General features: G+C 41.3%; 1 protein-coding gene across 5 annotated transcripts in view; it reads left to right on the forward strand.

Moving 5' to 3' along the window:
* Nucleotides 1-18,981, forward strand: part of ARHGEF18 (Rho/Rac guanine nucleotide exchange factor 18) — a 122,403-nt gene that overhangs the window by 76,404 nt on the left and 27,018 nt on the right. For all 5 annotated transcript variants that reach the window (XM_037824414.1, XM_037824412.1, XM_037824413.1 and 2 more), the window contains 5 exons: nt 4,300-4,438; nt 5,227-5,339; nt 5,510-5,650; nt 9,982-10,232; nt 10,934-11,059. In XM_037824414.1, coding sequence (XP_037680342.1) covers nt 4,300-4,438; nt 5,227-5,339; nt 5,510-5,650; nt 9,982-10,232; nt 10,934-11,059 — 770 coding nt within the window. The remainder of the gene's footprint in view (nt 1-4,299; nt 4,439-5,226; nt 5,340-5,509; nt 5,651-9,981; nt 10,233-10,933; nt 11,060-18,981) is intronic.

Below are 18,981 nucleotides of genomic sequence, written 5' to 3' on the forward strand. Positions count from 1 at the left end.
TGTGTGTTTTCATCTGTCTTGGTTATGTACACAGGAGTGGACCTGTTGGGTCATATGGTAATTCCATGTTTAACTTTGTGAAAAATGATAGACTGTTTTCCAAGCACCTGCACCATTTTACCTCCCTACCAGCAGCCACACAGAAGCTTTGCAGCGTATGGTAACCTCCATTAGGTGAAAGACAACTGTGGGATCCTAGCACAGCCCTTGAGTGGCTGGTCTGTGGCAGAAGCACTGACACATGTCTTCCTTGGTCAGTTATTTCCATGACTTGCATATGTTACAGAAAGACTTGATTTGTGATTGTCTACCTCTTATTTGATCAGCCTTAAGTAGCTTGGGGTGTAGAATGCTCCAGAGAGAAAAGCAGAATTTATTTCAGCAGGTCATAACACTGCTAAATATACATCATTAAACTTTTTTGTACAAAGCCTCCCAAAATTAGAACATCATCTTAGATACTTTTGGGGAAGTATCTGTGTAATAAATTATAAGAACTACAAAGACTTATCAGTGCTCTGCGGAAATAGGGTGTGTATTTGAACAAACACAGTTTTCATCTTAAGGAGCTTCTAAAATGCAGTGACTTCTTATTGAACAACTTGTTTTGGGTGTAACTTTTTCTTTTGAAATAGTTTGACTCACAAGAAGTTGCAAAAATTATTACAGAGGGTTGCCATGCACCCTTCACCTGGCTTTCCCCAGTGACGCCTTTTTTTTTTTAATAGTATTATACATTCTTTTTTTTTTTTTAATTAAATTCAGTTTTATTGAAATACATTCACACACCATACAATCATCCATGGTATACAGTCAACTGCCAGTGACGCCTTTTTTACATAACCAGAATCCATTGTCAGAACCACGACACTGGCATTGTACAATACTATTAACTCAGGGACAGACCCTAATCAGATTTCACCAGTTGTTACCTGCACTTTTTTTTTTAAGGGGGGGATGTGTTTAATCCTGTGAAATTCAATCCCATGTGTAGAGTCGAGTAACTACCACCGTAGTCAGGGTACAGAGCTGCTCCATCACCTCAAAGCAACCATTATTTGTTTTGTGTGAGAGACCATCCTCCAGTCTGGTGGGGAGGTGAGAAACAAGACGATCAGAATAAATAGGTACACCATATGGGATGTTAAAAGATGGCCGATCATTCTTTTTGTTTGTTTTTAACTTTTTATTTTGAAATAATTTCAAACTTACAAGAAAGTTGCAAAAATAATACAAAGCCCATATACAGCACATCAACATACCCCCACCCCCTATACTCAGATCCACCAACTTCTAATGTTTTACCACATCTGCCATATCGTTCTATCTGTCTGCCTCTTTGTTTTCTAAAGATTTGAGAGTAGGCTGTGTGTATCATGCTCCTTAAGCATTTAATACTTCCACACACATTTCCAGAGAACAAGGGTATTCACTTATATAACCACCTTAAGTACAGTTATCAAGTTCAAGAAATTTAACATTGGTATAGAGCTTATAGCCTATATTCCAGTTTCTTCATATGTCCCAATAATGTCCTTTTGGGAATTTTCTTCATTACTAGATCCCATCCAGGATCATGTATTGTGTTGAATTGTCACTGTCTCTTTAGTTTCTCTTTTACTTTTTAATTGTGGAAACATATACAACATCTCAACAACTCCCAAGCACACCATTCAGTGATCTATCATCCTTTTAACTAAAATTCCATCCCTTGTTTGCCTCTTGAGTCCATTGGTGCTTGGTGTCTCTAATTATGACCCTGGGACGTGAAAACCTTCAAGTCTTTTCTAAACCATCAAAGGAAGATTCAGTCTGCTTATTCTTGATTTAGTGTTACTGGTAGTTTGCTAAACTTCTTTAGAATCGGTGATTCTTTGATGGTATGTATGATAACTTTTCCTTCTGTGGCCAGTTTGATTAAATCAGAATCTGTTCAACATTGGGCAAGACTTTGGTTGACAGGAAGAACCTGTCGACCATGATGCTGGACATACCCTGCAGGATCAGGATTTGTCCCATATTTGCGTGTTTAGGTCATAATTGCCTGGGTGGGGGGGTTGGCATGGTGTAAAAATGGCAGGAAATGACTGTCTTGGATTCTTCTGTTTTGATTGATGACTTTTGTCTTTGTACATGACTGTTTGCACATGAGTGACATCTTGATCACCTTTGCCTATTATAATAATAATCGTTAGCCATTTATCATGACAATGGGGTGTTTGCACTCACTAAAAAATGTCTTCCTTGTTGTTTTGAGCTGCGTTAAGCTGCGAATAATGTATACTGTGTCATAACACTTTAGAAGTTGATGTCCTAGTTGGCAAACTTTCTTACTCCTCTACCAGAAATTCTCTGTCTCTTACATCCACAGTCATTTACAATCACCCTGAATTTCCACCTAAGTTAAAACTTGCACAGAATATTGAATTGCAGTCCCCAGAAAAGCTCCTGAGAGAAGTGCATTTTCCTCTAGGTCCGTGCCGACCCCAAGGTTTGTAGGCTCCATGCTGCTGAGAACCAAAGTTCCAGTGGTTTTCTTCTGTAATATAGAGAAACCGATGGGTAAGGGTTTCCCAGGATTCAGGGCCAGGTCAGAACGCCACCAGACAGATTTCTTCCTTTTTTTTTTTTTTTTTTTAAGCTTTTTATTGTAGTAGCATATATACAATTCAAAATTTCCCATTTTAACCACTTTCAAGTGTACAATTCAGTAGTATTAATTACATTCACAGTGTTGTGCCACCATCACCATTATCCATTGCCCCAACTTTTCCTTCACCTCCAACAGAAACTCTGCACCCAGTAAGCAATAGCTCCCCCACCTCCGCCCCACAGTGCTGGTAACCTGTAATCTACTTTCTTCTGTGTGAAATATGCTTCTTCTAGGAATAAGCGAGATGATACAATATTTGTCTTTTTGTGTCTGGTTTATTTCACTCATGTTGTAGCATGGATCAGAACGTCATTCCTTTTTATGACTGAATAATATTTCATTGTTTAAATGATAAACATTTTGTTTATCCATTTATCTGTTGATGGACTCTTGGTTTGCTTCTACCTTTTGGCTGTGAACATTGGTGTACAAACATCTGTCTGAGTCCCTGCTGTCAGTTCTCTTGGATAAATACCCAGATTTCTTTTTGGCTCCTGCTTGTCCTTGCCCGGAGCAGAACTGCAAAAGCTGTTTTCTTCCCTTGAGAATAAATCAGCCAAGCTGTAGGTCTCCATTTGGTTTGGCTTAAATATTAGTTGACTTTTCAAGTAAGAGGCACAAAAACAATCAGCCTAATGATAGTTCGGCTTTCTAAAGTTGTATTTTTCTGTCAATAGAAAAGCAAACCAGTGTGTATGGGCAGCCGACATCTAAACCACTAAATTAATGAGCAGACGGTTTGGTGATGATGGCCACACAGTATTGTGAATGGTAGGTTTGAAAGTGGTTAAGCTGGGAGATATGTGTATATGTTCTCCCAATAATTTTTTTTAAAAAAACAGCACTAGTAAAATAAGTAAATAAAATTTAAAAATGAGCAGGTGGGTGAAAACAGATTAGATTGGTTTCCAATTTCCACAGAAAATAGAAACAGAGCCTCTCCTTCACTTTGTTGACAAATTTCTCATATGTACAGTGGGGTGTGCCATTTAACATTACACCTGGTGGTCTTCAGGATTTAGAGTAATCCTGGTGCTGGGATCTTGGATTAATTGCGATTACTCGTGTGGGAGGCACTGGGATGAACCACGGCGCGCCCTGCGCTCTTTATTCCATGATCTTAGACTATTTATAGTGAACATAAACTCAGCTTTTTTTTTTTTTTTAACCACCTGTGAAAACCGAGATGTGAAGGTTTTTGCTTTAGCAAAGGAGAAAATACTGTGCAATTTCCACACTAAACAGTCACAGTGGGGACCAATTTCCTGCGCTCCAGACCCGCTGATTGAGCCAATACAGTGAAGGAAGAAGCCGCTTTACATTTCCAGAAGGATCACACCGGAGGTATAAGGACAGCGCGCCCCGGCTTCGCGCCGTGCCGAATCTCAGAGCCCCGAGTGCAAACATGGGGAACGCACATTCCAAAAGCAGTGCCAGGAGCGGTGCTGTCCCCGGCCATCCCGAGCTGTCTTTTTATGGTTCTTTTTCTAGGAAATGGAACGAGAATGTCTTTTTAGATAATGAGCTGTTAACCTCCAAGATCCTGTCCGTGCTGCGGCCGCAGCCAGAGAGGGGCTTCCGGACGGAGAACCTGCGCTACCCAGCTCACTTTCTGAGCACCAACTCTGTGTTTGCTTCCGTCGCAGCCTCCCTGAAAGAGCGGCCCCGGGGCACCCTCTTGTCCGATGGCAGCCCGGCCCCGTCCAGGAATGTCGGCATGACGGTCTCTCAGAAGGGGGGCCCACAGCCAGCACCGAGCCCAGCGGCAACTGGGGCGAGACCGGGGTAAGCCGCTTCCTTTCTCTCTGAGGAGTGGGTGGGGTGTGGCATCCCATGGGGAGGCGGTTAGCAAGCACCCCAAAAGGAGCTGCCCGGGTTTGTGTGACTGCACGGTGTTCCTGCATCCAGCCGGGAAATTCCCATTAGCACTGAGGTCCGACGTTTCTTGCCTTCCTTTTTTCAAAAATGGTGTGTCTGGGGTGGTTTTCTGTCCTTTGATGCCAGTAGGCTTAATAATTTCTTCAAAGATCTTTAGACTTGGACCTCAGACAGGGCTTCTTACTGTACCCCAGACCATGCAGTAAGTCCCACTGAGGTGATTTCAGTTAATACTGCTTTCAGCAGTCTTTGGATAAAAAATTACTCTAATGCTAAAACTTAATAGAACTGAGAGCTGGTGAGGAAAGGAGCTGATTAATTTCCTTTTTTTCCTCTAATAATTGTCCCCAACTGTGAGGCTGTGTCCACTTAACTGTTGGTAGAAAGGATTCCAGGGGCCACAGTGGGCTCCAGTGATCAGGAAAGTTAGCCACAACGAATGCACCCTCATAAAGTTCATTATGGTGGAAAAAGTCCTGATTGGGTCTCTCCACAGGCAGTCCCCTAATTTTTCAGCATGATGTGTCACAAAATTAAGATTTCTATTGAAATCTGGAAAGTTCTCCAATAACTTCTCATCAGATGGAGGGATGGTCCAGTCTGACTTGCCTCTGTAGAATGGTGTGTGTGTGTGTGTGTGTGTGTGTAAGTAATTTGATTTTTTTGAAATGACTGCTTTTACTGTTTTTATTTAGTCTAGTCACAGGAGAGATGGATGAAGCAGACTCCGTATTTTTAAAATTTAAGCAGGCAGCCGATGACTCTCTCTCGCTTACTTCTTCCAATGCCGAGTCCATTTTTGTAGAAGGTACAGTCATCTCTCTTCTCTCCCGGGTTTCAGGGGGTCTCCTTCCACACGGGGAAATGCTGAGACCCGGGTAACTGTGTCCCCATGGAGGGTGCAGGGTTGGGGTGCAGCAGCCTGGAGACCAGTAGGCTCCGAGCTTCCTGAGCCGCGGGGTTGTCTTCTTCCCCTAGATCCGTATGCTGCCTCACTGAGGAGCGAGCTTGAAGCAGACGCCCAGGAGTTTGAGTCTGAGTCCTGGAGCCTTGCCGTGGACTTGGCGTATGCAAAGAAACAGAAGAGAGAGGTCGTGAAAAGACAGGATGTCCTTTACGGTGAGAGGTCCTGGGCCACCGTGCCAGCCCTCCAGTTATTGTTTTACTTTCTTTTTCTTGCTTTTTTTTAATTCCAACTGGGAGGTTGGGTTCCACTGCTGACCTCCCCTGAGACCACTTGGCCCACTCCTCCTGCCTCCCCGCTGGGCAGCCCTGCCTTTCATGCCAGAGAAGAGATGCAGGAGAGGGCTTTGTTAGAACATGTCCCTGCAGACAAGGATGGCCGAATGCCCAGGTCTGACTCACCCTTACCTTGCTGGCCATGCTCCAGAAACAGTGACCCTGAGACAAGTGACCGCTGATCCTGTCCAGCTAATCCTGGTGGCATGGCTTTGGAAGTGTGTTCCTCTCAGCGCATGATTATAGCACAGTCTCCACACCATGCCCCTTTTCCGGGAGCCACACTTCACGCCCCTTCCCGCTGGCCGTCAGGGAACCTGGCCATGGGCAGCTGCTGGCCTTCTGAGACGGGATAGCAAGACCACGCTCCCTTGGGGGTTTACTAAATGAAATTGATAGCTTCCAATCATGGAGCCCTCTCTATGCCAGCCACTGCCCTGGGCTTCTGGCCATGCCCTGGAACCCACCCCCCACCCCTGCCCTCCACCCCAAGTCATTTGGCGAAGGCCGTAGCTCAGGCACATAGCACTGATACCTGAAGCCCTTCTCAGCCGCAGACCCTTATTTATTCTTACTCTAGATAAGATTCTCCCTCCACAAGAATCGTTCCCCCAAGAATGATAGCATGAGTTGCCTGGGTAAATATTTTTGTGCATTTTTTACTTTCACCCCCTGCAGAAGTTCCTGGGATCCCTGGGCATGGATTGGTGGTGTCCCCTGGGGCACCCCTCCTGCTTTTCAACCACAGAGCTCTCTGTCTGGGTCAGAGCAGGTTGGGTTGTCAGTGAGGAGGAGAATATGTGTGGACATGTCCCCTTGGGGGCCAGGGACAAGCCAGAGATCCTGCAGAGAGGGAATTCCTGCTGGACAGAGAGGACCAGTCTAGATGCCTCCGTCCGGGCGGCCCTTTGCCTCACTGACGTCTGCTGGTCCCCATGGACTGTTCCCAGACCCCCATGGCTGGTGGCCCTGGGCTCAGTGCTGTTGAGAACAAACAGCTCCCAACATGGTCCTGGGAGGGTTGCCAGGGTCCCCTTCTGCTTCCAGCCCTGTCCCTCTCTGGAATCCTTGCCGCCACCCCAGGCCCACACACAGCGTCCCTCCCTCCTCCAAACACCCTGCACAGCTCGCCTCGACCTTATTTGGCCTTATTAGGATCGGCACCATCCTCAGCCTCTCTCTCTGCCCAGCACAGCGCCTTGTTCATTGTAAGCGCTTAGCAAGTTTCTGTTGCCACACACCCCCTGCTTCTTCGGGAACTGTACTTGTGGACTAGCCCAGTTGTACAGATCGCTTCGTTTATCATCTAAAAAGGAGGGGCCGGGGAGGGGGGCACCGGGAGACCCTCTGGCCACTTACATCAGGGCAACTCCACGAGGAAATGACTCCACATCCCACTGCAGCCATGCAGCCCATCTCACGTTTACATTTCATTATTAGTCTCAGGTGGCGTGCCTGAGTGAATGTGCTGTTTCTATGAAGTTTCATATCTCATGTGATCTTTGAGATTACCATTTTAAATGGCTACATTATCATTCATGGAAAAAAAATGGGTTTGCACTCCACGTATGGGTCCTTTTTACATCATGGAACTCTTTCTGGGTGGATACTTTTAGTCCTTCCTCATTTTTTCTCGAGGTGATAGATTATGGATGTATGGGCCCCTATTAATGGATAGTGGGGTCCTTTTGTGTTTTTTGGTATTATAAACAGTAGTGTAATGAACATGCTAAACGTTGTTTAGACCATTATTAAAGGTAGCCCTGCAGTAAAGATCTCTTTGCATTTTTTGACTCAATTTCCTTAGAATAAAACTTCCCAGGAGTGAGATTCTTGGGCTAAAGTACACAGCTATCTTAATGATTCTTTAAACTTAATGCCTTATTGTATTATATATTCAAAAAGTTTCACATGGTTCAAATTTTAAAATATTGCAAGATATTCAGTGAAAAATTGCCCTCACACCCTTGTCCCCACTCTGTACAATTGCTACCAGGGCTTCTTTTTTACCTTCTTATACAAAAGGTATAAGACTGTTATATTGTTCTGTCCCTTGTTTTTTTGTGTGTTTTTTTTTTTTTGGGTAGTAAAGTGTAAACTACACACAACATAAAATTATCATTTTAACCATTTTAAAGTGTCGAGTTCACAGGCATTTAGTACATTCATGGTGTTGTGCAACCGTCACATCTATCTAGTTCCAAGACATTTTTTTCACCCCAAAAGGAAACCCTATACCCTAAGCAGTCACTCCCCATCCCCTACCCTTGCTTTTTCTTTGTTTTACTCAGCCCAGCCCTGGAGGTCTTTCCATAGGAGGAGGATCTGGTTACTGGGCGCCTGGGATTCTGTTGTACGTATGTTTCATCCTTTATCTCCTCCGTCTTCTGCGGTGGGGAACAGAGCTGCATTGAATAACTGTGGAAGAACATGATTTTGCCTGGGAGCGAGGATATCTGTAGGGTAAATTCCCAGGAACAGGACTGCCAAGTCGGAAGGAATGTGCATTAGTAATTCTGTTAGATATTGCCACAGGGGCTGTACCGTCTCCACTCCCACCAGCCCTGTGTGAGACTCTCCAGGTCTCCATAGTCGGGCAACGGGCTGTGTCTTTGTGGGTCTAGTAGATGAAAGGACATCTTCATGTAGTTTTAATTTGCATTTCTCTTATGAGCTGGATTGAACATCTCAGTACATTTTAAGAGTCAGTTGTAATTTTTCCTGTTCAAATACTTTGCCCATTTTTCTGTTTATATATTAATCATTTTCTTAATGATATTTAAGAGATCTTTATGAAATAGGGAGATCAGCAGCCTTTTCTCTTCTATAGGAATTACGGGTATTTTTCCCAGTTTTCTCTTTTGTCCTTCGACTTTGCTTATGGTAGGTTTTTGCCACGCAGAAATTTTTGCTATTTATGTAATCTAACTTATCAACATTTTCTTGTGTGACATTAGAATTTTGAATCATAGTCGGAAAGGCCTTCCTCATTCCTAGGTTAAAACTGATTATCTGATGTATTGCTTTATTATTACTAATTTATTTTTTAGAGCAGTTGTAGGTTTACAGGAAAATCATGCAGAAAGTACAGAGTTCCCATATACCCCCCACCCACAATATTCCCTGTTAACATTTTACATCAATGCCATACCTTTATTATAATTGATGAAACTTTATTATAATTGTATTATTAACTGAAATCCATAATTATATCAGAGGTCACTCTGTGTTATATGGTTCTATGGTTCATTTGTTTTTAATTTTTATTGTGATAGCATGTATAAAACATAAAATTTTCCATTTTAACCACTTTCAAGCATGCAGTTCTGTGGTGTTGATTACATTTACAATGCTGTGCTACCATCACCACCACCCACTACCCAAACTTTTCCATCACCCCAAACAGAAACTGTCCCCACTAAGCATGAACTCCCCATTCCCCACCCCAGCCCCTGGTAACCTGTATTCTAATTTCTGACTCCATGCCAATTCATCCATCACTCTTTGATCTGTTAAAATTCTTGAACTTCGAGGGCCACGCCCTTGACAATCTCAAAAGCAAGGCCCCTCTCAAGGGAAAGCACACACGTACCTCACACACAGACCCACAGAATTGTGCCAACATGCTCAGGGTGCACACTTCCGCAGCCCAGCCACAAGCTCCAGATCTGTAACCCCTGCCTTGACCTTTGTTTCATCTCTACCAGCTTCAAGGTCTTGACTTGAACAACAGATAAACTTAAGCACAGGCTCTGGGCTTTCTTTGCCTTGTAAGAGTGAATAAAAATCCTCCCTTAAGCTTTGCTTTTCCTTCTTTCAGTTACAGTCTGGGTTGGATTGTTTCTACACATAAGCGAAGGGTGCTTACCAAAACAGTCTTCTTGTTGAAAACCTCCTTGAAGATTCTTCTGTTGACTTTAGGCATGAAACCTTCCTGTGCTTTCTCAAGTCCTTGGGTCACCCTTTCCTGTGGTCGCTCCCTGCTCCCTTAGGCTAGGATCCCAGCACACTGGACTGGGGAAGCCCAGGGCAGTGAGACCCCAAGCAGAAGGAGTTAGGCCCATGGTGGGCAGCCAGGACCCACATGTGCCGTCCACTGGCCACAGTGGGTGTGAAGCCACCAGGCAGCAGCTTCACAGGCTCATTCGGTGAGCCACGGAGCCAGAACGTCCTTCCCAGTGCAGCTAAGTCCTGCTGCCCTGTCCCCGTAGAGCTTATGCAGACGGAGATGCACCACGTGCGGACACTCAAGATCATGCTGAAGGTTTACTCCAAGGCTCTGCAGGAGGAGCTGCAGTTCAGCAGCAAGGCCATCAGCCGCATCTTCCCGGGCGCTGATGACCTGCTTGAGATACACAGCCAGTTCCTCTCCCGGCTGAAGGAGCGACGCCAGGAGTCCCTGGAGGAGGGCAGTGACCGGAATTACATCATCCAGAAAATTGGGGACCTCCTGGTACAGCAGGTATCGTGCATAGGGCTGGAGGATCCCCTGCCCTGTCTCGGTTCCTCCAAACAATAAAAAGAAAGTGGTCCCTGTCTAATTGAGTGCCATAGGAACAGCTGTGCATCCATTCAACATTCTAGGAACATGGAGGCCCAAATGGCAGGTGTATTTTGTGTTGTTGATTAAGTGGTTGATAGGTTTTTGTTTGGGGATTTTGAACTGCTGTGGTTTCGACTGTTGAAAGCATGTCTGAAGACCAGAGCCGTCTGGAGTCGAGGTGTTGACCCCAAGCGATTGCTGCTGAGCCTAAGCCAGAATCGGCAAAGGAGAGCGGTCGACCTCCCCTCCATCTCAGAGTGCCGGAAGCATTCTGGGTCAGTCCATTAGAATTACTTAGAAGAATACCCCTTTTGCTCTTTAAGTTTTCTGACATTCTTCAGCTTAACAATTTTTGTTTCTCTTCTTGGATGTCGGAAGTTTTAGAGCATCTGTGATAAAGCCCTTGGGCAGAAAAGTTTCACATTGTACCTTCATTGTGCCTTGCAGTTAGACACCCTATTCTGGCACGTCTGTATGTTTGACTACATGTTAGAAAAGAAAATGAAAATTGCAAGTAAATTTGGTATTTATTTTAGCCGAGTCAGTGAACTAGATTAAAACATACCCCGGTGGTTTTCATGTTTCATTTTGGTAATGTTGCCATTCTCTTTTCATGTTAGTTTTCAGGTGAAAATGGAGAGCGAATGAAAGAAAAATACGGTGTCTTTTGTAGTGGCCACAATGAAGCTGTCAGTCACTATAAGTTTTTGCTGCAGCAAAACAAGAAATTCCAAAACTTAATCAAGGTAAATGAAAATTGGGTTTAAATTAAAACTTTATCCACTTTTGCTGCTGGTTTTTTTTTGGATGTCCATGCATACCTTTTTTTTTTTTTTTAATTCAGTTTTATTGAGATATATTCACACACCATACAGTCATCCAAAGTGTACAATCAGTTGTTCACAGTGTCATCATATAGGTGTGCATTCATCACCCCAATCTATTTTTTCAACATTTTCCTTGTGCCAGAAAAAGTAAAAATAAGAATAAAAAATAAAAGTAAAAAAGAACACCCAAATCACCCCCCCACCCTATTTTTCATTTAGTTTTTTGTCCCTATTTTTCTACTCATGCATCCATACACTGGATAAAGGGAGTGTGATCCACGAGGCCTTCACAATCACACTGTCACCCCTTGTAAGATACATTGCTATACAATCATCTTCAAGAGTCAAGGCTATTGGGTTGCAGTTTGATAGTTTCAGGTATTTACTTCTAGCTTTTCCAATGCATTAAAACCTAGAAAAGGTTATCTACATAGTGCATAAGAATGCCCACCAGAGTGATCTCTCGACTCCATTTGGAATCTCTCAGCCACTGAACTTTATTTTGTTTCATTTCACATCCCCCTTTTGTCAAAGAAGATGTTCTCAATCCCATATTGTCAGGTCCAGATTCATCCCGGTGAGTCATCTTCTGCGTTGCCAGGCAGATTTACACCCCTGGAGTCGGGTCCTATGTAGGGGGGAGGGCAGTGAGTTCACCCACTGAGTTGGCTTAGCTAGAGAGAGAGGGCCACATCTGTTGCTGCTAGTTTTTTCCACAGAACTTTAAAGCCTTGGGGTCCTGGGATTGTAAGGTACCTGTTATAAACCAGTGGTTTTCAAATTTTGTTGTTGTTGTTTTTTTTTTTTAACCATGAGGCCGTTCTCATTCTGTCAGTGAAATCTTATGTAGAAACCCATGATATCTAGTGGTTTGTGCCTTCCTGTGCCAGGGTGGCTGTAAGATGCCCCGGCATGGATCCCGCCAGCCTAATCCCCTGCACTATCTGGGTAACACCAGGAACTTTTCAAGGGGCTGCCCTGCTCCAGGAACCACTCCCCAGAGCCTTCTGCTTCCGGATGCTCCGGCTGCTGTAAGCTGCTCCTTACTCTAAACCTTCCTCTCCTTCCTACTCTTCTCTCCTCACTGGTCCCCGTCTCCCCCACAGGGCCTGGGGAATGAGCCTTGGGCCTCTTCTGCCTGACAGCAAGCACGTGCTCTGAGCCTAGAACCAAAACACATCTGCCAGCCTGAGTCAGCAGGTCCTCGAAAGTACACTTGGGTTAACGCCACTCGACTTTAGCATCCGCAGCCCTGGCACACTCCAATCCAAAACAAATCCTGTCACCTGTTGCCTGTACCATAGAGACTTTATTCTGAAATGATATACAAAAACTTTTTGTTGAAGGTTAAGAGGTCCTTCCCCCCGCCCCCCAATTTTTGTTCCATTAGAATCACAATGGAATTAGAAGCAAAAGAGAGAGAGCCACCCTGGGGCCTAAATTCGTCTGCTAAGCACAGGAGTGTGCCACCTGACATCCCAAGCCTAGGGGACCTGGAAAACCGGAGGGCTCTCAGGAAGTAGAAGAATACAGAGACCGAACTTTGCCCACAGAATCTTACAAATCCCACAATTACTCTCTGATTCTCTTGAGACATGGCTCTAGGCAATTGCTGGCATTCCAAAACTCCTACCACAGCTGTAGAAGCAGGAGAACAGAAACTGTGCTATGCTCTGGAGAGTACAGTAAGCCTCTCTGCTTCCCCACCTAGAAACGCTTCAGATTACTGCTTCTTTGGTGTTCTTTTAATTTTTTTTTAATTGTGATAACATAAATATAGCATTGCATTTCCCATTTTGCCACTTTCAAGTGTACAGTTCATTGGTGTTAATTAACATTTACTATGTTATGCTGCTGCCATCGCCAACATCCATTACCAAAACATTTCCAACACCCCCAACAGAGACTATTATGCATTAAGCAATAACTCCCTGCTCCTCACCACTGTCCCTGCCCTGGTATCCTGTTATTACTTTGTGTCTCTATAAATTTGCATATTATAGATATTTCATATAAGTGAGATAATGCAATATTTGTCCTTTTGTGTCTGGCACATTTCACTTGACGGGATGCCTTCAAGGTTCATCCATGTTGTAGCATGAATCAAAACTTCATTTTTTTTCCAGCTGAATAACCTTCCACTGTATGTATATACCACATTTTGTTTATTGATTCACCCATTGTTGGACACCTGGATTGCTTCCACCTTTTGGCTATTATGAATAATTCTGCTACGAACATTGGTGTGCAACTATCTATACAAGTCCCTGCTTTCAGTTCTCCTGTGTGCCAAGAAGTGGGATGTCCGGGTCATATGGAAATACTATGTTTAAGTTTGTGAGTAATTGCCAAGCTGTTTTCCACAATGGCTGTACCAGTGTACCATTTTACTTGCCCACCAGCAATACATGAGGGTTCCTATTTCTCTGCTTCCTTGCCAACACTTGGTATTTTCCATTTTTTTAATGCTAGCCATTCTGGTGGGTGTGAAGTGGTATCTCATTGTGGTTTATGATTTGCATGTCTCTGGTGGCTAATGATGTTGAGCATCTTTTCATCTACTTGTTGGTCATTTGTAGATCTTCGAAGAAACATCTATTTAATCCTTGGCCCATTTTTAAAATGGGTTGTTTGTCTTTTTGTTATAGAGTTGTAGGAATTTTTTACAGATTCTGGAAATTAAACCCTTATTGGATACAGGACTAATGATTTTCAGATATTTTCTCACATTCCTTATGTTATTTCACTTTCTCAATGAGGTCCAATTTATTATCTATTTTTTCTTTTATTGCTCCTGCTTTCAATGTACAGTCTTAAGAATTCATGACTAATACAAGGTCCTAGAGATAGTTCCCTATGTTTTCTTCTAGGAGTTTTATGATTTTAGTTATTATATTTAGGTCTTTGATCCATTTTGGGTTAAGTTTTATACATGATGTGAGGTAGGGGTTCACTTTCATTCTTTTGCATGTGGATATCCAGTTTTCCCAACACTGTTTGTTGAAGAGGCTATTCTTTCCCCATTGAATGGACCTGGCACCTTGTCAAAAACCAGTTGGTCATAGATGTCAAGGTGTATTTGAACCCTCAATTCCAAGGTGTATTTTTGAACCCTCAATTCAATTCCATTCGTATATGTATCTTTCCTTGTGCCAATGCCACCCTGTGTTGGTTACTGTAGTTTTGTAATGAGCTTTGAAATCAGGAAGTGAGTCCTCCAGCTTTATTCTTTTTTTCCATATGGTCTTGGCTATTCAGGGGCCCTTACCCTTCCATGTGGATTTGATGAGTGGCTTGTTAATTTCTTTGAAGAAGGCTGTTGGAATTTTTGTTGGGATTCCATTGAATCCATAAATCACATTTGGTAGTATTGACACTTTAATAACACTTAGTCGTCCAATCTATGAACACGGAATGACTTTCCACTTATTTTTGTCGTTTTTAATTTCCTTCAGCAATGTTTTGTAGCTTTTCGTGAACCAAGTCCCTTACATCCTTGATTAGATTTATTCTTTGATATTTGATTATTTTAGTTGCTATTATAAATGGAATTGTTTTCTTGATTTCCTTTTCGAATTGTTCATTGCTGGTTTATAGAAGCACCACTGATTTTTGTATGTCACTCTTGTATCCCTCCACTTTCTGAATTTATTAGCTCTAATAGCTTTCTTGTAGATACATCAGGATTTTCTATATGTAGGATCATATCTTCTGCTAATGGGGAAAGTTTTACTTCTTCCTTTCCAACATGGAGGTCTTTATTTCTTTTTCTTGCCTAATTACGCTGCCTAGAACTTCCAGTGTAATGCTGAATAGCAGTGGTAACAATGGGCACCCTTCTCTTGTTCCTGATCTTAGGGGGAAGGCTTTCAGTCTTCACCATTGGAGTATGATGTTAGCTGTGGGTTTTTTCTGTATATGCCCTTTATCATGTTCAGGAGATTTTATTCTATTCCTAGTTTTCTGAATGTTTTTATTAAGAACAGGTGCTAGATTTTGTCAAACACCTTTTCCTTGTTAATTACTGAGATGTTCATGTCTGTTTTTTTTCCTTCATTCTATTAATGTCATATGTTACATTAACTGATTTGCTTATGTTAAAGGACCCTTGCATTCCTGAGATAAATCCCACGTGGCTGTGGTATATAATTCTTTCAGTGTGCTGTTGGACTCGGCTTGCTAGTATTTCATTGAGGATTTTTGCATCTATATTCATAAGGGATATTAGTCTTGTAATTTTTATTTTCTTGTGATATCTTAATCTAGTTTTGGTATTAGGCCTCATAGAATGGGTTAGGAAGTGTTCCTTCCTCTTCAAAAAAAAAATTTTTTTTTTTTTTTTAAGAGTTTCAGCAGGATTGGTATTAACCTTCTTTAACTGTTTGGTAAAATTTACCAGTGAAGCTTTTCTTTTGTGGGAGGATTTTGATTACTCGTTATTCTCTTTACTTGCTGTTGGTCTATGAGATTTTCTATTTCTTCTTGAGTCAGTTTTAGGTAATTTGTCCTCTTCATCTATGTTATCTAATTTGTTTAGCATACAACTGTTCATAGTATCCTCTTATAATCCTTTTTATTTCTGTGGGGTCAGTCATAATGTCCCCACTTTCATTTCTGATTTTAGTTATTTGCACCCTCTCCCTTTTTTTCTTTTTCTGCCTAGCTAAACATTTGCAATTTTATTGATGTTTTTGAAGAACTTTTAGTTCATTATCTCTTGTTTTTCTATTCTCTAATTTATCTCTGCTCTCATCTTCACTATTTCCCTTATGCTTCTCAATTTGAGTTTAGTTTTCTTTTTCTAGTTCCTTCAGTTGTGAGGCTTTAAGTTACTGATTGAGATCTTTCTTCCTTTTTAATGTGAGAATTTACAGCTATAACTTTCTTTCTTAGCACTGCCTTTGCTGCATCCCATATATGTTTTGTTTTTGTTTTTGTTCATCTCAAGATATTTCCTAATTTCTATTGTGGTTTTTTCTTTGACCCATCAGCTGTTTAAGAGTATGTTGTTTAATTTCCATATATTTGTGAATTTTCCATTTCTTCCTTTATTATTGATTTCTGGTTTCATTCCATTGTGGTCAGCAAAGATACTTTGTATGGTTTCAATCTTTTAAAATTTATTGAGACTTGTTTTGTGATCTAACACATGGTCTGTCCTAGAGATGATCCATGTGCACTTGAGAAGAACGTGTATTCTATTGCTGTTGGGTGACATTCAGTATATTACTATTGAGTCTAGTTGGTTTATAATATCATTCAGGTCTTCCATTTCCTTATTGATCTTCTGTCTAAATGCTCTATTTGTTATTGAAAGTGGTGTGTTGAAATCTCTTGCTATAAATGTAGAACTATTTCTCCCTTGAAATCTGTCAATATTTGCTTCATATATTTTGGGACTCTGCTGTGAGATGCATATATATTTAGAATTGCTATATCTATTGGTTAATTGACTCTTTTTTTTTTTTTTTTTTTTTTTTTTTGCCCCCATTTTTCTACTCATCCATCCATACCCTAGACAAAGAGGAGTTTGGTCCATATGGCTTTCCCAATCACATTGTCACCCCTCATAAGCTACATTTTTATACAATTGTCTTCGCAATTCAAGGATTCTGGGTTGTAGTTTAATAGTTTCAGGTATTTACTACTAGCTATTCCATGATTAACTGACTCTTTTATCAATATATAGTATCCTTCTTTGTCCTTTGTAACTTTTTTTTTTACTTTAAGTCTATTTTGTCTGATATTAGTAGAGCCACCCCAGCTGTCTTTTAGCTATAATTTGCATGAAATATTTTTTCCATCCTTTCACTTTAAACCTATTTGTGTCTTTGAATTTTAGGTGAATCTCCTGGGAACAGCATATACTTGGGTCGTGCTTTTTTAACCATTCTTCTACTCTTCTGCCTTTTTTTTTTTTTTAATTCAGTTTTATTGCAATATGTTCATATACCATACAGTCATCCACAGTATACAATCAGTTGTTCACAGTACCACTATATATAGTTGTGCATTCATCACCACAATCAATTTTTAAACATTTTCCTTACTCCAAAAAAAAAAAAAAAAAAAAAAAAAATAGAAATAAGAATAAAAATAAAGTAAAAAAGAACACCCAAAGCACTCCATTCCCCTCATCCCACCCTATTTTTCATTTAATTTTTGTTCCCATTTTTCTACTCATATAAAGGGAGTGTGATCCATAAGGTTTTCACAATCACACAGTCACACCGTGTAAGCTACATAGTTATACAATTGTCTTCAAGAATAAAGGCTACTGGGTTACAGTTTGACAATTTCAGGTATTTCCTTCTAGCTATTCCAATACACTGAAACCTAAAAAGGGATACCTGTATAGCACATAAGAATGCCCTGCAAGAGTTATCTCTCTTCTCCATTTGAAATCTCTCAGCCACTGAAACTTTATTTTGTTTCATTTTGCTTCCTCCTCTTGTTTGAGAAGATTTTCTCAATCCCATGATGCTGGGTCCAGGCTCATGCCCAGGAATTACATTCCACATTTCCAGTGAGATTTACGGCCCTGGGACTCATGTCCCACTTAGGGGGGAGGGCAGTGAGTTCACCTGCTGAGTGGGCTTAGAGAGAGAGAGAGGGCCACATCTGAGCAACAGAGAGGTTCTCAGGGGTAGACTCAGGCACAATTATAAGTAGGCTTAGCCTTTCCTTTATAATAACAAGCTTCATAAGGGCAAGCCCCAAGATTGAGGGCTCAGCCTACTAAATTGGTAGTCCTCAGTGTTTGTGAGAATACAGTAATAATCCAGGTGGGGAAGTCCAACATTTCTGCATTTTTCCCCAGTTCCTCAGGGGGAGCCTGCATATACATTTTTATTCTCTGCCCAGATTACTTTGGGATGTATGAAGATTTCACACTAAACTGTATAAACCTTCCAGAACTCCACGCTCTCTGCCTTTTGACTGAGCAGAGTATAATCCATTTACTTTTTTTTTTTATCCCCTCTATTAACTTCAATCACATTTTCAACACGCAGCCAAGAATAAAGCCTTGATAGTAAGCCATAAATTTACACAGGCAAGCATTGTCAATTTTATGCAGTTGCAAGAGATAACACTAGAGAGTTGGATATTTTCTTTCTTGTCCCTTTCTTTACTGCAGAGCAATAAAAAATATTTGAAGGATTTATCTATACCTCAAATTCATTTGCCATAAATCTCTTGAAAGTATTGCATTTAATTTTGTTTGATTTTTGGCAAATAAAGAAAGCAACTTAGTTCTTCAATTATATTGTTAAATGCAGATTTTTAAAGATCACAGTGATGACGGAATTGGTACATGTTTTGCTGAAATACATCTGCTTATGAGAATAGATATTAACACTAAAAAGGATTTACATTTAACATGGATCGTTTGCCATGTGGGCAAATACTTCTGGTTCATTCAGAACCAGATTCTTTATACTGTTCTAGAGGGACTGTTTTGGCAAATTTTGCTGATTACTCATTCAACAGTTGAAACACGTATAGATACTATTTATCCTATAAAGCTTACCCACAGCAAAACAGACACAAATATGAGGTAAATACTATGGGCAAGATTACAGTTCTTGGAAAGGCTAAAAGTCAAAATATTTTCTTGGTAAGCTTTGCCTTTTAAGCATATTTTAAAAACTGAAAATATTAACTTTTGGAAGTCCACAAAACTTAACAAGTGCGTCTTGTCATCCAATGAAACACACAGCATTATACTGTATTACAAAATTTGTAACATTTTCCAATAGGCAGTTCAAAGCCCAACATGGCCATCTCTGCCATATTTGAGATAATGTTTTGACTCTTGCTTCTCTTAAATGTGACTTCTG

Source organism: Choloepus didactylus (assembly GCF_015220235.1).
Source record: "Choloepus didactylus isolate mChoDid1 chromosome 25 unlocalized genomic scaffold, mChoDid1.pri SUPER_25_unloc2, whole genome shotgun sequence".
In the NCBI taxonomy this organism is placed as follows: Eukaryota; Metazoa; Chordata; class Mammalia; order Pilosa; family Megalonychidae; genus Choloepus; species Choloepus didactylus.